General features: G+C 34.0%; 1 protein-coding gene across 1 annotated transcript; it reads left to right on the top strand.

Moving 5' to 3' along the window:
• The first annotated feature begins 1,185 nt into the window (after positions 1–1,185).
• Positions 1,186–7,217, top strand: LOC132556954 (1-acyl-sn-glycerol-3-phosphate acyltransferase epsilon-like). The gene is made up of 8 exons (XM_060221417.1): positions 1,186–1,215; positions 1,828–1,903; positions 2,386–2,501; positions 3,070–3,159; positions 4,817–4,907; positions 5,484–5,645; positions 6,220–6,343; positions 6,989–7,217. The coding sequence occupies exons 1-8, from the start codon at positions 1,186–1,188 to the stop codon at positions 7,215–7,217; spliced, it is 918 nt and encodes a 305-aa protein (XP_060077400.1).
• The last annotated feature ends 7,833 nt before the right edge of the window (positions 7,218–15,050 follow it).

The following is a 15,050-nucleotide window of genomic DNA, read 5'->3' on the forward strand; positions in this document are numbered from 1 at the left end:
ACAGAACTAATGAATTCATAACATTCATTTCCTGAGCGGAAGCTCAACACAATCGTAAAAGATAATAAATATTGCCACAGATAAAATCACAAAACACAGATCTGATGTTAATCAGAGAGATAATTATCCAAAGTAATTAAATATGCGACAAAGCTTTATTTTTGACGCTTTTCAGAAAAAAAGTCTGTTACAAAACTAGTTTGGTAGTGTCAAATGAAATCCCGTAACTAAAAAATGGTAGGACATCTGGTGAACTTTCGCTTGTCTCTGTCAAGGGACAAAGTCTCAACATAAACGTAAATGGTGACAAATATTGCTGAAGATAATATCATGAAAAACAGATATAAATCAGAGAGAAACAGTTGTGTGCACAGCCTTAATTTCACTTTCCGAAGAAGAGATCCCATCTTCCCCATAATTAAACGGAAACATTCGGACGATATATGTATGCACTTTACAAACAAACTAAACATCATTTCAGAACACAGTTAGATGTCGTTTTGAACTGAACCAAATTAAAGTCCATTTCTATATATAATACCAAACTACTGTATATGTTATTATACATATAACAGCCACTGGTTTATCATTATTATTGTCATCATTATTTATTATTACAATCTGTTGTTGTTGTTGTTGTTGTTTTCTTTTTATTTCTCTCCTCACCCCCTTCTTAAAATCATTTTTCTGTCATGTATATATATCATTATTTTCAAGCAAATTATGTCTAGTCATTTATAATTGACAATAAAGGATGCAACCAATTACAATTTTATTTTATTTTAAGTACGTACTTATTTTAACATTCTTACGGAAATTTCAATATCATATACAAACCAATTGAAATCGTTGCGTTAATTGACAAATGACAAATAAAAAAATAATAAGTGGGCGTAACCTCCTTAGCAACATCATTTTTCCAGCTTTCTAATGACCTAAACATTTAGAAAAATACTCTTATTCGGCTAAACATATATCAAGATATAACGTTTACCTCTCACTGCTATGAAGGCGCCTTACATATCTGTTTCATCGAAGTCTCGTCAATGATGTAGCATATCTTGGGCTGTTGTTGACATCCCAGTCGCGGACTCCATAAATCCCGCCCTCATTATGACGTCATGACATGCGCAACTATCTCAAATGAATACTTCCGTTAAATTTGCACATGTTTCCGGTTTCAGAATGTTGTCGGTTGTTGTCTACTTGCACTCAGTAAGATGGGCCCTTCCAGCCGCTGTGATGGTCGGAACAGCCCCATTCTTCGTTGGACTATGGGGAGGGATACGTTTAGTCACAAGCATATTACCTAGACGATGCTACCGAATGAGTGACGATTTTCTGTACAGCATTTACCAACGGATGACAATCTTCTTTTTCTATCATGTATCAGGGGTTGAGGTATAAATGTCAAACCACATGATTTTGTTGTTGTTGGAAGATCGCAAAATTCTTGTTTTAAATTATAGTAAAACCAAAAATAGACCGCATGTAACGTTAGCCTGATACATACTGTTAGTTACCTCATTTCGGTAAATACACCAATCGTCAATTCACCACAGAGTGTTATTGAAATAATCAAGTTCCCTGAAGCCTCTCGTCTGTCAAGAGACCCGTAAATATGATAAGTGTGTCCTACCAACTAAAACAAATATAGCCTGATTTATGTAACCTCATTTTCTTTAGTTTTAACTTAAACTTGACAATAATTATATATAAAGTTGTAATGTTTTGTTTCTAGTATACAATTCGAGTTTAAGTTGGAATCTTAATGATGACAGAGAACCAAAAAAACAGTTCTTTATATTTTTAATTTTCACTTTGCAGGTATTGGCGTACGGCGATACTGATATTTTCAAAAAGAAAGAAAATGTGATTTATCTTTGCAATCATCAAAACACAGGTAAATATTTTTGATGTGAATTTCAAAGAGATCATCATATTGAGATGTCTTTCTTTCAGATTCAAGTTTTTCTTCATCTGTGATAATGTAAAGACTTATGACCTACATAATAATGTGTAGTCTTTTGGTTTTAACTGTCGTTGTAAGATAGTAATCTTGTAATTAGCTAGTCTTGTACAGCGATGAATTATTCCAATTTCCTATAAATAAGTCTTGTGTATCAACCAGACATCCTGTCTAATCTGACACTTGTGTATTCTGACATTCTTTCTAATCTGGTCCTAAGTATTCTGACGTAATCTGACACTAACAATGAATCCAGACATCCTGTCTAAACTGATACTTGTATACCTTATTGATTACCAATATTATAATTAAATATAGGAAGACAATCACTCACAATACATGAAATAAATTCCTTTCTCGCATACTGTTGGTACTTTTTTTCTTTTAACTAGAACTTGATTTTTTTTTCCCTGCAGTTGATTGGATGATTGCTAACTTCCTAGCCGTACATCAAGGCTCCCTTGGACATATCCGATATATTCTGAAGGATGGCCTTAAATTTTTACCTTTTTATGGCCACTATTTCAAACAAGTAAGATGACACTTTCATTATTTAAAAGTCTGTTTATTGGTAAGCTAGGATTTGCTATTCTGAAACATACTGCTTGACAAGAATATTGATAATAAGTTATAAATTATTATATGTGATTTTGTCACGGTTATTGTAAAATTAAATGTCAAAGCATAAATGATATTACTTCAAAACCATGAAAAATAATATATATTTCATCATTTTGAGGGACAGAAGATTCTAATGTGTTTTTTGTATGTGTGTGTGTGGTATTTTTGGCTACTAAAGGCAAATAGTTCTGATTTTTTAATTATATACTTCATCTGTTTTGATGTCCCAGATTTTACAGTGAAACAGATCAAGGTCAACAGAAGTACTTAATCTGTATTTTCATCAGTTGTTCTTTTAGTTTTAGATTATATTGAAAATATTAAATATTAGTAAAAATGATATGAGAAAGGTTAATGATAAACATTAAAGGTCTTTGATTACAGGTAGTAAAAACCTTTGACATATTTTTATGTCAAATATAACTTTTATTTTATATTTGTAAAGTCATGGAAATAGCCTGCATGTGTTTTTGTTTTAGCATGGTTGTATCTACATTAAAAGAGGAGGAAAATTCAACAAAGAAAAATTAAAGAAAGATGTTTCTGTCATTAAAGTTAACAAAGAACCGGTAAGGTCTTTATTAATATTGTTAATTTCATTTTTAAAAAAAGGTGAAAAAATCAAAGTGACTTTGATCTTTCAACTTAAATCTCTGTTTACCTGCACATTATTTGATGAAGCTTCTTAACAAGGCAGAATGCCCCCAAATTCATATCTGTAACATCAAGGTTGCTAGAGATGTTTCAAGGTCAAAAAGAATTTTCACAACTTGAATGATGTACATAATAACTACTCTAGACAAGATTTGTTGAAGAAGCGTCACATGCTGTAGGACAAGTATAGATGTCGTGTTCATCAAGGTAATAGCAAGAGGTCAGAGGTGAAATCACTTCATTATAACTAAATTCTTTCCAAGATAATGAAAATTTAACCACTAACGTTACATAAATTTTCTGAGTAGAGTTTGGTGATTTATTATTTTATATTTAGTAAAAAAGGAAAAATTTATAATGATAATTGAGCAGAAATAACATTTCCTTGCTGGTGTAAAATATATGGGGAGTTTGAAGAAGAGAAGATTTATTTCCCTTAGATGTTTCTGATATCTTTTGTGGGATTTAAGTGATCATATTATTAGGTTATGAATTAGTGTTTTCAATCCATGACTCAGTCTGCCATGTTGGGCCTCTGCCATACGCCAATACAGCAGTCCAGGCAGTAATATCGAATATTGAAAACATTAATCAACCATCATTTTGTTAATTAACATACCCATTTATCTGTAAATAAATTGCTCCAAGTTTCATAAATATCAGTGGTCTTTCTACCAGCTTGTTTTCCTCACCTGGTTTTACATTTGTACCAGACAGCCCTTTCTGTTTGAATATTTAATTTACCATTTTGTGAGCTGACATGTGCTTGTGGACCAGTCATCTGTACAGAAATCTAACTTTCCATTGTTGTAGATCAATTTCTACTGTAGTCTGTTTCTTATAATGGAAAAATCACAAGTTCATAAGCAGTCTAGTTCAATAAAACACCATTGATTGCACTTTCAATCTGCTCTCTCGTTTTTCTCTCTTTAAATTTGAAACTAGTCACATGATCCAATATTGGCTTCTCCCAGGAGTTGAATCGAGGACCTGTTGTTTATGTACTAGACTTACACTAAACCAACAGAGCTACATAAAGAGCAATTCCCCTCTAGCTCAGTGGTTCATAGATATCGTGGCTAGAATTAATTAGGGTTCCCTCAAACAAAGTTCTTAACCAGGTTTTTTTTCATGGGAAACTTCAATACTTATAGGACAAGGCTATGTATTCCAAAATTATTAATTCTCTGCAGGACCCTATCTTGATGCCACTTTGATAGTGATTGTAAAAGATCATTATTTATTTCAATGCCTCCATCAGGAATTTCATTGAACCAATGAAGCTAAAGTGAAGCTCCACCTAGCTGAGTGGTATATTGTTGCAAACAGAAGCATCTTATCAGTTTTATTGTCATGCAGTGCATTTTCAGAACTAAAAAACTATACTTACTGGCCATATCTCTGATGAAATACATATGTGGATACCCATGCTAATCACAGAAATGTCACACATATATAGAATTTCAGTGTTTATACCTAAATTATAAAACCTGTATCTTTGAATAATATATTGATGATAAAAATATTATGTGACAAAACTGGTTATATTCTCCACTGATTTTCTATGTTTAGATATGGTTAGTTATATTTCCTGAGGGAACGAGATACAATCCTGATCTTCCCAGTGTAATAGAGAGGAGTAAAGCATTTGCTAGAGATCAAGGTATGGCAGTGACTGAAAGTGAAATGTGGTTTCTTTAACATTTAAAATTGGTTCATTGTAAAATTAAATTGAAAGTCATAATCTTAGCCCACATGACACAATTTTAGATACAGTAGAACCCACTTAATGTCACGTCAGTTAATGTCATATTCCAGTTAATATCACATTTTCTTGATTATGATTATTTGTATTTACAATGGCATAGCAATGCCATTTTCTCTATGAACTATTCAGAAAGATGCCTGATCTACAATACAATAAATTGCATGCAGCATATGACTTATACAGAACAACATGTCAGAATATGAGTAGGCTTATCACCAGACATGGGTTTATTCTCAGAAAAAATTCCGCAACATGTCTACTTCTTGAAATATCAAGTTGCAGTTGAAAAAATATGATATTTCTTTAAAATAAAAATAAAAGTAATTAAAAAAGAATTGTTGAAACATTTAAGAGGAGATAACTCCAACTGAAGAAATTGCCTACTGTAGAATTTTTCTTGGGATTGTTCAAAATTCATGATTGTTTATAATTAACCTGGTACTAAAAGATGACGTTGTCTGCTTTTAATAGGACTGAAGGAATTACAGCAGGTGTTGTCACCCCGTACTAAAGCTGTACACACATGTATAGAACAGCTGGCTGGTCATGTGGATGTTGTATATGACGTCACTATCGCCTATAGTGATACCAAAGACAGTTCTGGCGTACGCAAAGTAGCACCACCTATGACTGGTTAGTGAATCATTAAGACAAGTAGCAATGATGATATATTTTTCATAGCTGTGAGTCTAATTACAAGAATTATTTGTTTATAAAGCATTTTGTAGCCATTGTTAATTCTTTTCATGTTTTGACAATTTCTTTGAAAAAATATTCAAAATGTATATACAGTATTCAGTAAAACCACACAAAGTTAAATTGTGGTAAGCTTGAATGTGTTTGTCTGTTATCAAGTGAATTAACCCATGTAATATTTGTGTATATATGTCCTAAATGTAATATATCCTGGAGAGATTTTCATTGTCTGTGCCAATCAGAAATCCATTATGGACAGAGATGTTGCATCATGAATTACAATGGCATATCAAAATGACTACCACTATTTTAGTTTGTCTATCTGCATTTTGACATTAAAACCTAAGAAAATGTTACTTTTTTTAGTTATGTTATAAAAAAGTTTCTATCTTTAATGAATATTAAACTTTTCTGAAAGGCTTGCAAAATTAAAAACTTCTAAGACCTGTGTTTGTACTCTGTTGATATAAACAATAAATATTTGATAATGAGTGTCAATGGCTCTCCCTAGATTTCCTAATGGGTAAGGTATCCAAACTACACCTGAACCTGGAGCGGATTCCAATGGAAGAGATTCCCAAGGAAGAAGATAAACTCCAACTCTGGTTGCACAAGCTCTATGAGAAAAAGGACAAGTATGTGTCATCCTGCCTTGAACAATCTAGATAGGGACTTAGGGATTCTACACAAGTTGGCAAAGTACATCATCTGGTTCTTGTTTTCTTTAGTGTTTGCTCAAACTCTTTGTATGATTGCTTGGAATTTGTGATTTTGGTTAAAATAATGCCCAAGTCAAAGATATCTATAAGGAAATTGATCCATTGGTTGGTATACCTATTTTGAAGTGGTTATCACTATAGTATGTGTATGAATCAGTCTTGTGTCAACAGTCTATTGTTAGGGGGATAATGATGAACTTTTAGTATGGTTTTTGGTGTTGTAACCCTCTCCTAAAGTCTCATTAGTGAAGGAAATCAAAAAGATTAATTCAAACTGTTTTCAATTGCAGCTATTGTGCATATTGATTTTTATTAATGACACAGGGATACAGTTGTGGGTTGTTTGGATGCCTGGCAAACAAAACACAACAAGTACTTTGAAAGCATATGTATCTATGTATGAACTCACACATAAGGCATTCCAAAATTGTGTAAACACATTTACTGTATAGCCATGTCAATCTGTACATTTGACTATGAATTATGATGAAGTAAAAGTCTTTTGATTGGAAAAGGTGATTCTTCTTGTTAACAATTTTTTTTTTTCTCTCTTCTTTGCAGAATGATGACAGACTTTTACTCCGATGATGACAGATTGCCTAACACAGGAAAATTCCCAGGAGTAGCAAAGAAAGTCACATTCACATATCTCCAGACTATGCCCTCAATGCTTTTCCTGTCAACTTGTGTTGGCCTGCTTCTTTCCACCCCAGAGGGTCGCATGGCCTTTGGAAAGTGCAGCTTATTTTTTGCGGTTGGAGGTTGGGTGTGGACAGCTATCCGATCCTGATATGGTGTTTATCATGTTGCTTATGATGTGTTGTATAAGTCTATTTCTTCTTGTGCCAATTTTTTAATTTGTAGTTGGTTTTAGTCCATATTTATTTATGTCAAGATATATTTACAACAAGAAGTGTTGAATCTTCTAGTTAACACTTCTTGCTCAATTATTATGCTTCAACTGCTACAGATTCTCTCTTCACCAGATACTTTTTGCAACAAATTATTTGGCTGATTTGGAGAGATGTCCAGATGAAAGATTTTGCTGTAAGAAAATCAGAGAAAATGTTTTCTCAACACCTGACATGGCTAGGGACATCCTTGACCAACTACCAAAATATAAGTCTGTTGGAACAATTTATGTTGGAAGATTGTACAAAAATACAAATTTAATGATGTATAGTAGACCCAATCAATTAAATAACTGTACTGAAACATGTTTAGTTAGATTTAAATAGAGAGGATTCAAAAGATTGATAGAAATGAAGAGGATTTAGGATTAGAGGGAGGCTGGTTTTACTCCTAATATTGCTTATGAATAGAGGCATGAACAAATACTGTTTCATTGTCTTTAAATGTCACTCTCAGACTTTGAGTCAGAGATTATGTGTAGGATCTCCTTATACACATATTTGAAACAAGAAAATTAAGTACATTTCTGAAATATTTTTGCTTATGTCTTTCAAGTTCAAAGATACCATTATTTACAAATTATTGTTGATTCAATGAATTGTATAAGAAACTATTTACTTTTTCATTTTACATATCTAAGTTATCATGATATAACTGAAAAAAGGTGATAAACACATTTGTGAATTTATGATAAAAAATGATGATTTACAAGTATTCAACAAATATCTTTTTTACGTTTTGTTTACACTTAATATGTAATACTGTCCATTACACTTACGTCGTAGATAATAAGAGAAACACACACAAATATTTGATCTTGTCACAGTATAAGATATTCATGTACCTTCATAATTTATTTGGTAGTAGCAGGTAAAATTTTAGATAAATTTTCTTGTTATCATTTTAGTGCTAGTCAAAAATCCCAAATCAAAATCTTTCTGCTTTTCATATTTACACTGATTTACACAAAACATACTGGTGCAGTGAAAATGCACTCCCATTTCACCTTGACAACCGGATTTCACTTTCCTGAATGTCTGAAGGTATTAGGTCACCTACTTGACCCCGTTGGTCTTCCCTCTGGTACTTTCGTTTGTTACCACAGTAAGACCCTTTGCACACTTACATCTGCACCAACAAAAGTGATTAGCCTTGGGTTTGTATCGCAGCTAAAAGGAATGAAGTTTATAAAGATTATTTCGAAAGTACCAGTACTTCTGTTCAGTCTCCATGAAATTCTGTTTATGTTTGCTTGCATGCTGTGTATTACTTTCCATAAATCTTGTGTGTGTGTGCGCGCGTATGTATGTGTGTGTGTGTGTGTGTGTGTGATATAAATTGAGGCTCTGGAATCTTTTTTAGCGCTTATATCTGGTCTGATTGTGTCTGGTCCAATTCTTATATACAAGTAAATGTATAGTGGCGATGACCAAACCTGTGCTTATTTCATGTATTTGTTTTCTTGAATTGCATCAACATGTCCAAATTATACTGGGTTTTTTTTGTTTGTTTGTTTGTTTTGTTTTTTTTTTCGATATGGATCAAACTTACTGTTTTCACAAAAGTTCAAAGCAAAAAGAAAAAGGAGTTTTTTGGCACAGAAATCACGAAACAGGTTCTGTTACATCAATCTTTTTTCTTTCTTTTTTTTTTTTTTTTTTGTCCTTTGAACTTTTATTTCTTTATGTAGGAAATCTTAACCCTTGAAAATCACGCCTGGTAAAGAAAATGTATTTGTGCCACATGACTTGTTGTAGTGTACTTTTGGAACATTTTAACTTGATTGCTGTATAAATTTCACATGACTGTCACCACTGAGAATTCAGTTTTTCAAGCTGAAATGATTGTTCCAGTTGTATGTTCACTATAGAAAATCATACAAGAGCTGTTGAATGCTTATATAGAATATATTTCTTTGTTTTTGGATGATTTTAATGATAAAAAAATATTTATTAAAGCTGTTATTTCTGCAGATTTATTATGTAGATTACGTATATTTTTTAAATGTTATCTACAACAGTCATCTTCTAATTGTATCCAATGTTGACATATTAAAGTTTGGCATTTTATTGTTGAAAAAGAGGACAAATTTCAGGGTATATCTTAGCTTATTACTAAAAGAGGCTTGTGGCTGGGTGAGATAGAACATAATCTCAACCTGAGAGGAAAAACTATTATGTCAGCAAACAAGGCTTACATAGTGTTTGTCCACTTAATAATCTTTCCTCAATGGTTGAGATTATCCAATCCAATTATTCAATGATTTTTTTCTTTCCGTTTTAGATTTTTATACATATAATGTTGTAATCTCAATGTATTGGTGTAATGACGTTTTAGAAGTGTTGACTTATGACGTTGGTGAATTATTGTTGTTAGGTCATTCCATTGTCCTGAATGGTGAATCCCTTGTCTACCTGGAGGGTATGACAAGAACTTGGATGCATCAGTATAGAGTTGATAACTTAGCTCATAGACTCTTGACTGATGTGTTAATGTTGATAAAAAAATGTCAGGATAATTCGGACTAGGATACAACTGTCCACGGTAGGAGAAATTTATATCAAATATAGGTATACATAGAATCATATACAAGGGAAAGCAGTTTGAGAAAAATTAATTATTTAAGATTATTCCACGTTATTTACGCAAATTTCCTGGATCATTTTTATCCGTCATTTGTGATGACAGAATTTTAAAGCCTGTGATTATATAGTAAGTTGTATTGAAATAACTGGAATGTTTCAGCAGGTATAGATTTGAATATGTTTTATCAAGTGTATTTTACAAGACACTTTGTATATATAACCTTAAGCTTTGCTGATATTTGATCCTATTCAATGCATTATTTCTGAAGAGAAGACATATTTGTGAGACAATCTTGATTTATGAATAGTTTATACGACTGTGTATGTAAAATCTCCATGTTAAAGTGTATATAATGTTGCCTCCTTGCAAAAGACAATGTTGAAAATGTTCTGTTGACTAAGAAAATGCTCTGTTGACTAAGAAAATGTCCCTTTGACTAAGAAAATATCCTGTTGACTAAGAAAATGTCCCTTTGACTAAGAAAATATCCTGTTGACTAAGAAAATATCCTGTTGACTAAGAAAATATCCTGTTGACTAAGAAAATGTCCCTTTGACTAAGAAAATATCCTGTTGACTAAGAAAATATCCTGTTGACTAAGAAAATATCCTGTTGACTAAGAAAATGTCCTGTAGACTAAGAAAATGTCCTGTCGACTAAGAAAATGTCCTGTCGACTAAAATGTCCTGTAGACTAAGAAAATGTCCTGTCGACTAAGAAAATATCCTGTCGACTAAGAAAATATCCTGTTGACTAAGAAAATATCCTGTTGACTAAGAAAATATCCTGTTGACTAAGAAAATATCCTGTTGACTAAGAAAATATCCTGTTGACTAAGAAAATGTCCTGTCGACTAAGAAAATATCCTGTTGACTAAGAAAATGTCCTGTAGACTAAGAAAATATCCTGTTGACTAAGAAAATATCCTGTCGACTAAGAAAATATCCCGTCGACTAAGAAAATATCCTGTCGACTAAGAAAATCTCTTGTCGACTAAGAAAATATCCCGTTGACTAAGAAAATATCCCGTTGACTAAGAAAATGTCCTGTCGACTAAGAAAATCTCTTGTCGACTAAGAAAATATCCTGTTGACTAAGAAAATGTCCTGTTGACTAAAATGTCCTGTCGACTAAGAAAATATGCCGTTGACTAAGAAAATATCCTGTCGACTAAAATGTCCTGTCGACTAAGAAAATGAAATTAGCAAAGCTGATATGTAATTACGATTGCTATGTTTCATAGTTTTAAGATAAGTGTCTATTTTTTGTGGGTTTTTTTTTTGATAATTTTGCTAGCTGCATTGGATTATATCCTTTTTTATCTATTATAGCTAATCTGCTGTATTAAATGACAATAAAATTATGTTGGCCATTATATTGAAAATATTTCTTTTGATGGAATGATTCATTTTTCCTATCATTACTATTCATGTACAGATGTTCTTTAAATGATGTCATGGTTGAATGCCAAGCAACAATGTTGCATACAAATTTTCTTTTTTTTTCAACTTTTTTTTTTTGTTTGTTTTGTTATTTTTTTTTTTGTTTTTTGGTTAAAAAATTTGGTGACATACAAAGAAGAAGAAATGGCTAGATTGACAATTGGCACAATTGTGGTATTTGATCAGATTCAAAGTGAATTCCTTATTGTTGAATTCTCATTAAGGTGTTTATATTTCTGTGTATTGTGTAATCTTCATTTTTGTACAGTGTCCCTATTGGGAACAATCACTTACCTACAAAGTACATTATCAATTTTGTGTGCTGGATATGTGCCCTATGTATCATGAAATTTTCATGAATTTGATCTCGAATAAACAGTACTGATGTACTGAAAAAGCACAAAATTGTATCTTAGTGTGAAAGATTTGCTTGGTATTTTATCAAATTATTTTCTTGTGATTTATGATTCATGTACATTTTGGTTGTGCTTTGTATGAATGCCAGTTAGAATTATCAAAAGTAATTGATATAAATGTGTAGTTGTCACAATGCTCAGCCCCATAGTAGTTGTGTGATTTAAAAGTCAACAAGCATGTTTTCATTTCTTACAGATAGTGAATAATAATATGGCCCCCACCCCACAGGGGCCTAAGGGGCAGGGTCAAAAGGGTAAAATTGACTCAAATTTCAAAAATCTTCTTCACAACACCCAGATATGGTTGAATCAAATGGTCTTCATGGATGGAAGAATCTTAAGGTGCTTTACCAAAATTGGGAACAATTTTTTTTATTTCCATCAGAAATGTTTCAAACTTGGTTAGAATTATGAACGAAGGATGACGGCTTGATGGTATGCCCATATTTTTGGACATTAACGTTGTTTATTTCCCACTGGAAATAACTTTGTAAGAATTATTAGTATAGGATGACAGTTTTATGGTGTGCATGCGTTGACACTGGCTTATTATCATCAATGCCACAATTCTTTTCATGACACTTGAAAGCTGCTTACCCTTTAACCTTATTTCAATATGGCTTATCACAGGTGACCATCAAGGCTGCTAAGTCTCTTGTCATTTAGTGGTAGTTTGAATATCTATTCCAGATGTGAAGATGTAGTAAGATTTCATTTGCTTCATTAAGAATTATTGTTTGTCTGGGTTTATTTGCCCTGTGCATTTTTAGTGAAAATGACCAAAATGTACATTTGCAATTTTTACTTATTTCATTTTTTGTGATTCCATCATTTCAGAAATTTGAAAGGCTTCTTTGAAGACTTCAGAATGAACACATTACATATATACCAGTATAGATTCTAACATCAATCAGAGATCTAACTGACTATTTACCATACAGGTATTCATGACAAGAAAAGTGTATTATTCGTGCAATTACAATAAAAAGGAGAAAACATGCAAAATGTGCACTTTTTATTTCTTATGATTTTGAAAGGATTGCTGAATTTGCAAAATTAGATTCACTCCAAAAAATTCTGAATATACAATATATGTGTTGTGTATTTTCTCAGGAGACATACTTATCCAGTATGCCTATTAATAACCCAATCTATCAATGTTAACTAACAAGCCTTACAGTTGAAAAAGGGAGGCTGTTTTCTTAGCCAAAATGAAGCAAAATCAAAGACTATTTTCCCAATTTTTCTGAAAATCTTTCTTTATTTTCCCAATTAATGTAAAAGTAAGGGAGTGAAAACACTGATAACATAAAACTTGAATTATTAAATTTCAGAAAATCTTATATTGAAAATCTGTATTTATTAGTTTTCTTGATTAGCAGTTTAAGCTTCATATTAACTCTAAAGAACATATGATATACGTATGTACATAAGTCAAGATATCAGGATGCCTGTTCAGAATCACATTTCAATAAAATTTTATCAGACTGTGCACTACATTTTATTCTTTTATAACATTTTCACATGCAGGGTAAAATAATCAAGATCCTTTCAGCTTGTTTTCTCTCACATTTTAATTATACGTTAAATCTTCTGTAATGGCATGTTTCAGTCTTCAAAAAGTTAACAAGGTTTTTTTTAAGAGTAAAATGAAGCTATATATCTTTCTTTTGACATCACTAATAAATCTCACAACAAAGTTTAGATCATCAGCGCTATACGATCATTTTCTTTTGGGGTTCATTTTGTTGACTTCACCTTCACTTTAAATAGAGTGATTGTCGTTAACGGGGCAAAGCTTCCATGGAACTAGGGGTCTGCCACATTATCATTTAGGTATGGCTTGTAAATACTGACATGTTAACAGTGGGGTGAGGGGAAAGAGGAAAACCAAGGGGGGAAAACTGACATGTTAACAGTGGGGTGAGGGGAAAGAGGAAAACCAAGGGGGGAAAACTGACATGTTAACAGTGTGGTGGGGGTGAGGGGAAAGAGGAAAACCAAGGGGGGAAACTGACATGCTAACAGTGGGGTGAGGGGAAACCAAGGGGGGAAACTGACATGCTAACAGTGGGGTGAGGGGAAAGAGGAGAACCAAGGCGGGAAACTGTCATGCTAACAGTGGGGTGAGGGGAAAGAGGAAAACCAAGGGGGGAAAACTGACATGTTAACAGTGGGGTGAGGGGAAAGAGGAAACCAAGGCGGGAACTGACATGCTAACAGTGGGGTGGGGGTGGGGGAAGAGGAAAACCAAGGGGGGAAAACTGACATGCTAACAGTGGGGTGAGGGGAAAGAGGAAATCCAAGGGGGGAAAACTGACATGCTAACAGTGGGGTGAGGGGAAAGAGGAAATCCAAGGGGGGAAACTGACATGTTAACAGTGGGGTGAGGGGAAAGAGGAAAACCAAGGCGGGAAACTGACATGTTAACAGTGGGGTGAGGGGAAAGAGGAAAACCAAGAGGGGAAACTGACATGTTAACAGAGGGGTGAGGGGAAAGAGGAAAACCAAGGCGGGAAACTGACATGTTAACAGTGGGGTGAGGGGAAAGAGGAAAACCAAGGGGGGAAACTGACATGCTAACAGTGGGGTGGGGGTGGGGGAAGAGGAAAACCAAGGCGGGAAACTGACATGTTAACAGTGGGGTGAGGGGAAAGAGGAAAACCAAGGGGGGAAACTGACATGCTAACAGTGGGGTGGGGGTGGGGGAAGAGGAAAACCAAGGGGGGAAAACTGACATGCTAACAGTGGGGTGGGGGTGGGGGTGGGGGAAGAGGAAAACCAAGAGGGGGAAACTGACATGCTAACAGTGGGGTGAGGGGAAAGAGGAAAACCAAGAGGGGGAAACTGACATGCTAACAGTGGGGTGATGGGAAAGAGGAAAACCAAGGGGGGAAAACTGACATGCTAACAGTGGGGTGAGGGGAAAGAGGAAATCCAAGGGGGGAAAACTGACATGCTAACAGTGGGGTGAGGGGAAAGAGGAAATCCAAGGGGGGAAACTGACATGTTATCAGTGGGGTGAGGGGAAAGAGGAAAACCAAGGCGGGAAACTGACATGTTAACAGTGGAGTGAGGGGAAAGAGGAAAACCAAGAGGGGAAACTGACATGCTAACAGAGGGGTGAGGGGAAAGAGGAAAACCAAGGCGGGAAACTGACATGTTAACAGTGGGGTGAGGGGAAAGAGGAAAACCAAGGGGGGAAACTGACATGCTAACAGTGGGGTTGGGGTGGGGGAAGAGGAAAACCAAGGCGGGAAACTGACA

Source organism: Ylistrum balloti, unplaced genomic scaffold (assembly GCF_031769215.1).
Source record: "Ylistrum balloti isolate Yb309-2 unplaced genomic scaffold, AGI_CSIRO_Ybal_v1 Utg370612, whole genome shotgun sequence".
NCBI lineage: Eukaryota > Metazoa > Mollusca > Bivalvia > Pectinida > Pectinidae > Ylistrum > Ylistrum balloti.

What these genes read in the sequence shown, in the direction of transcription:
- LOC132556954 (XM_060221417.1), top strand. Translation starts at nt 1,186, where the DNA reads ATGTTGTCGGTTGTTGTCTACTTGCACTCA. An exon ending in TTGTTGTCTACTTGCACTCA is followed by an intron (nt 1,216 to 1,827) that starts GTAAGATGGGCC and finishes TTCACTTTGCAG; the next exon opens with GTATTGGCGTACGGCGATAC. An exon ending in TTGCAATCATCAAAACACAG is followed by an intron (nt 1,904 to 2,385) that starts GTAAATATTTTT and finishes TTTTCCCTGCAG; the next exon opens with TTGATTGGATGATTGCTAAC.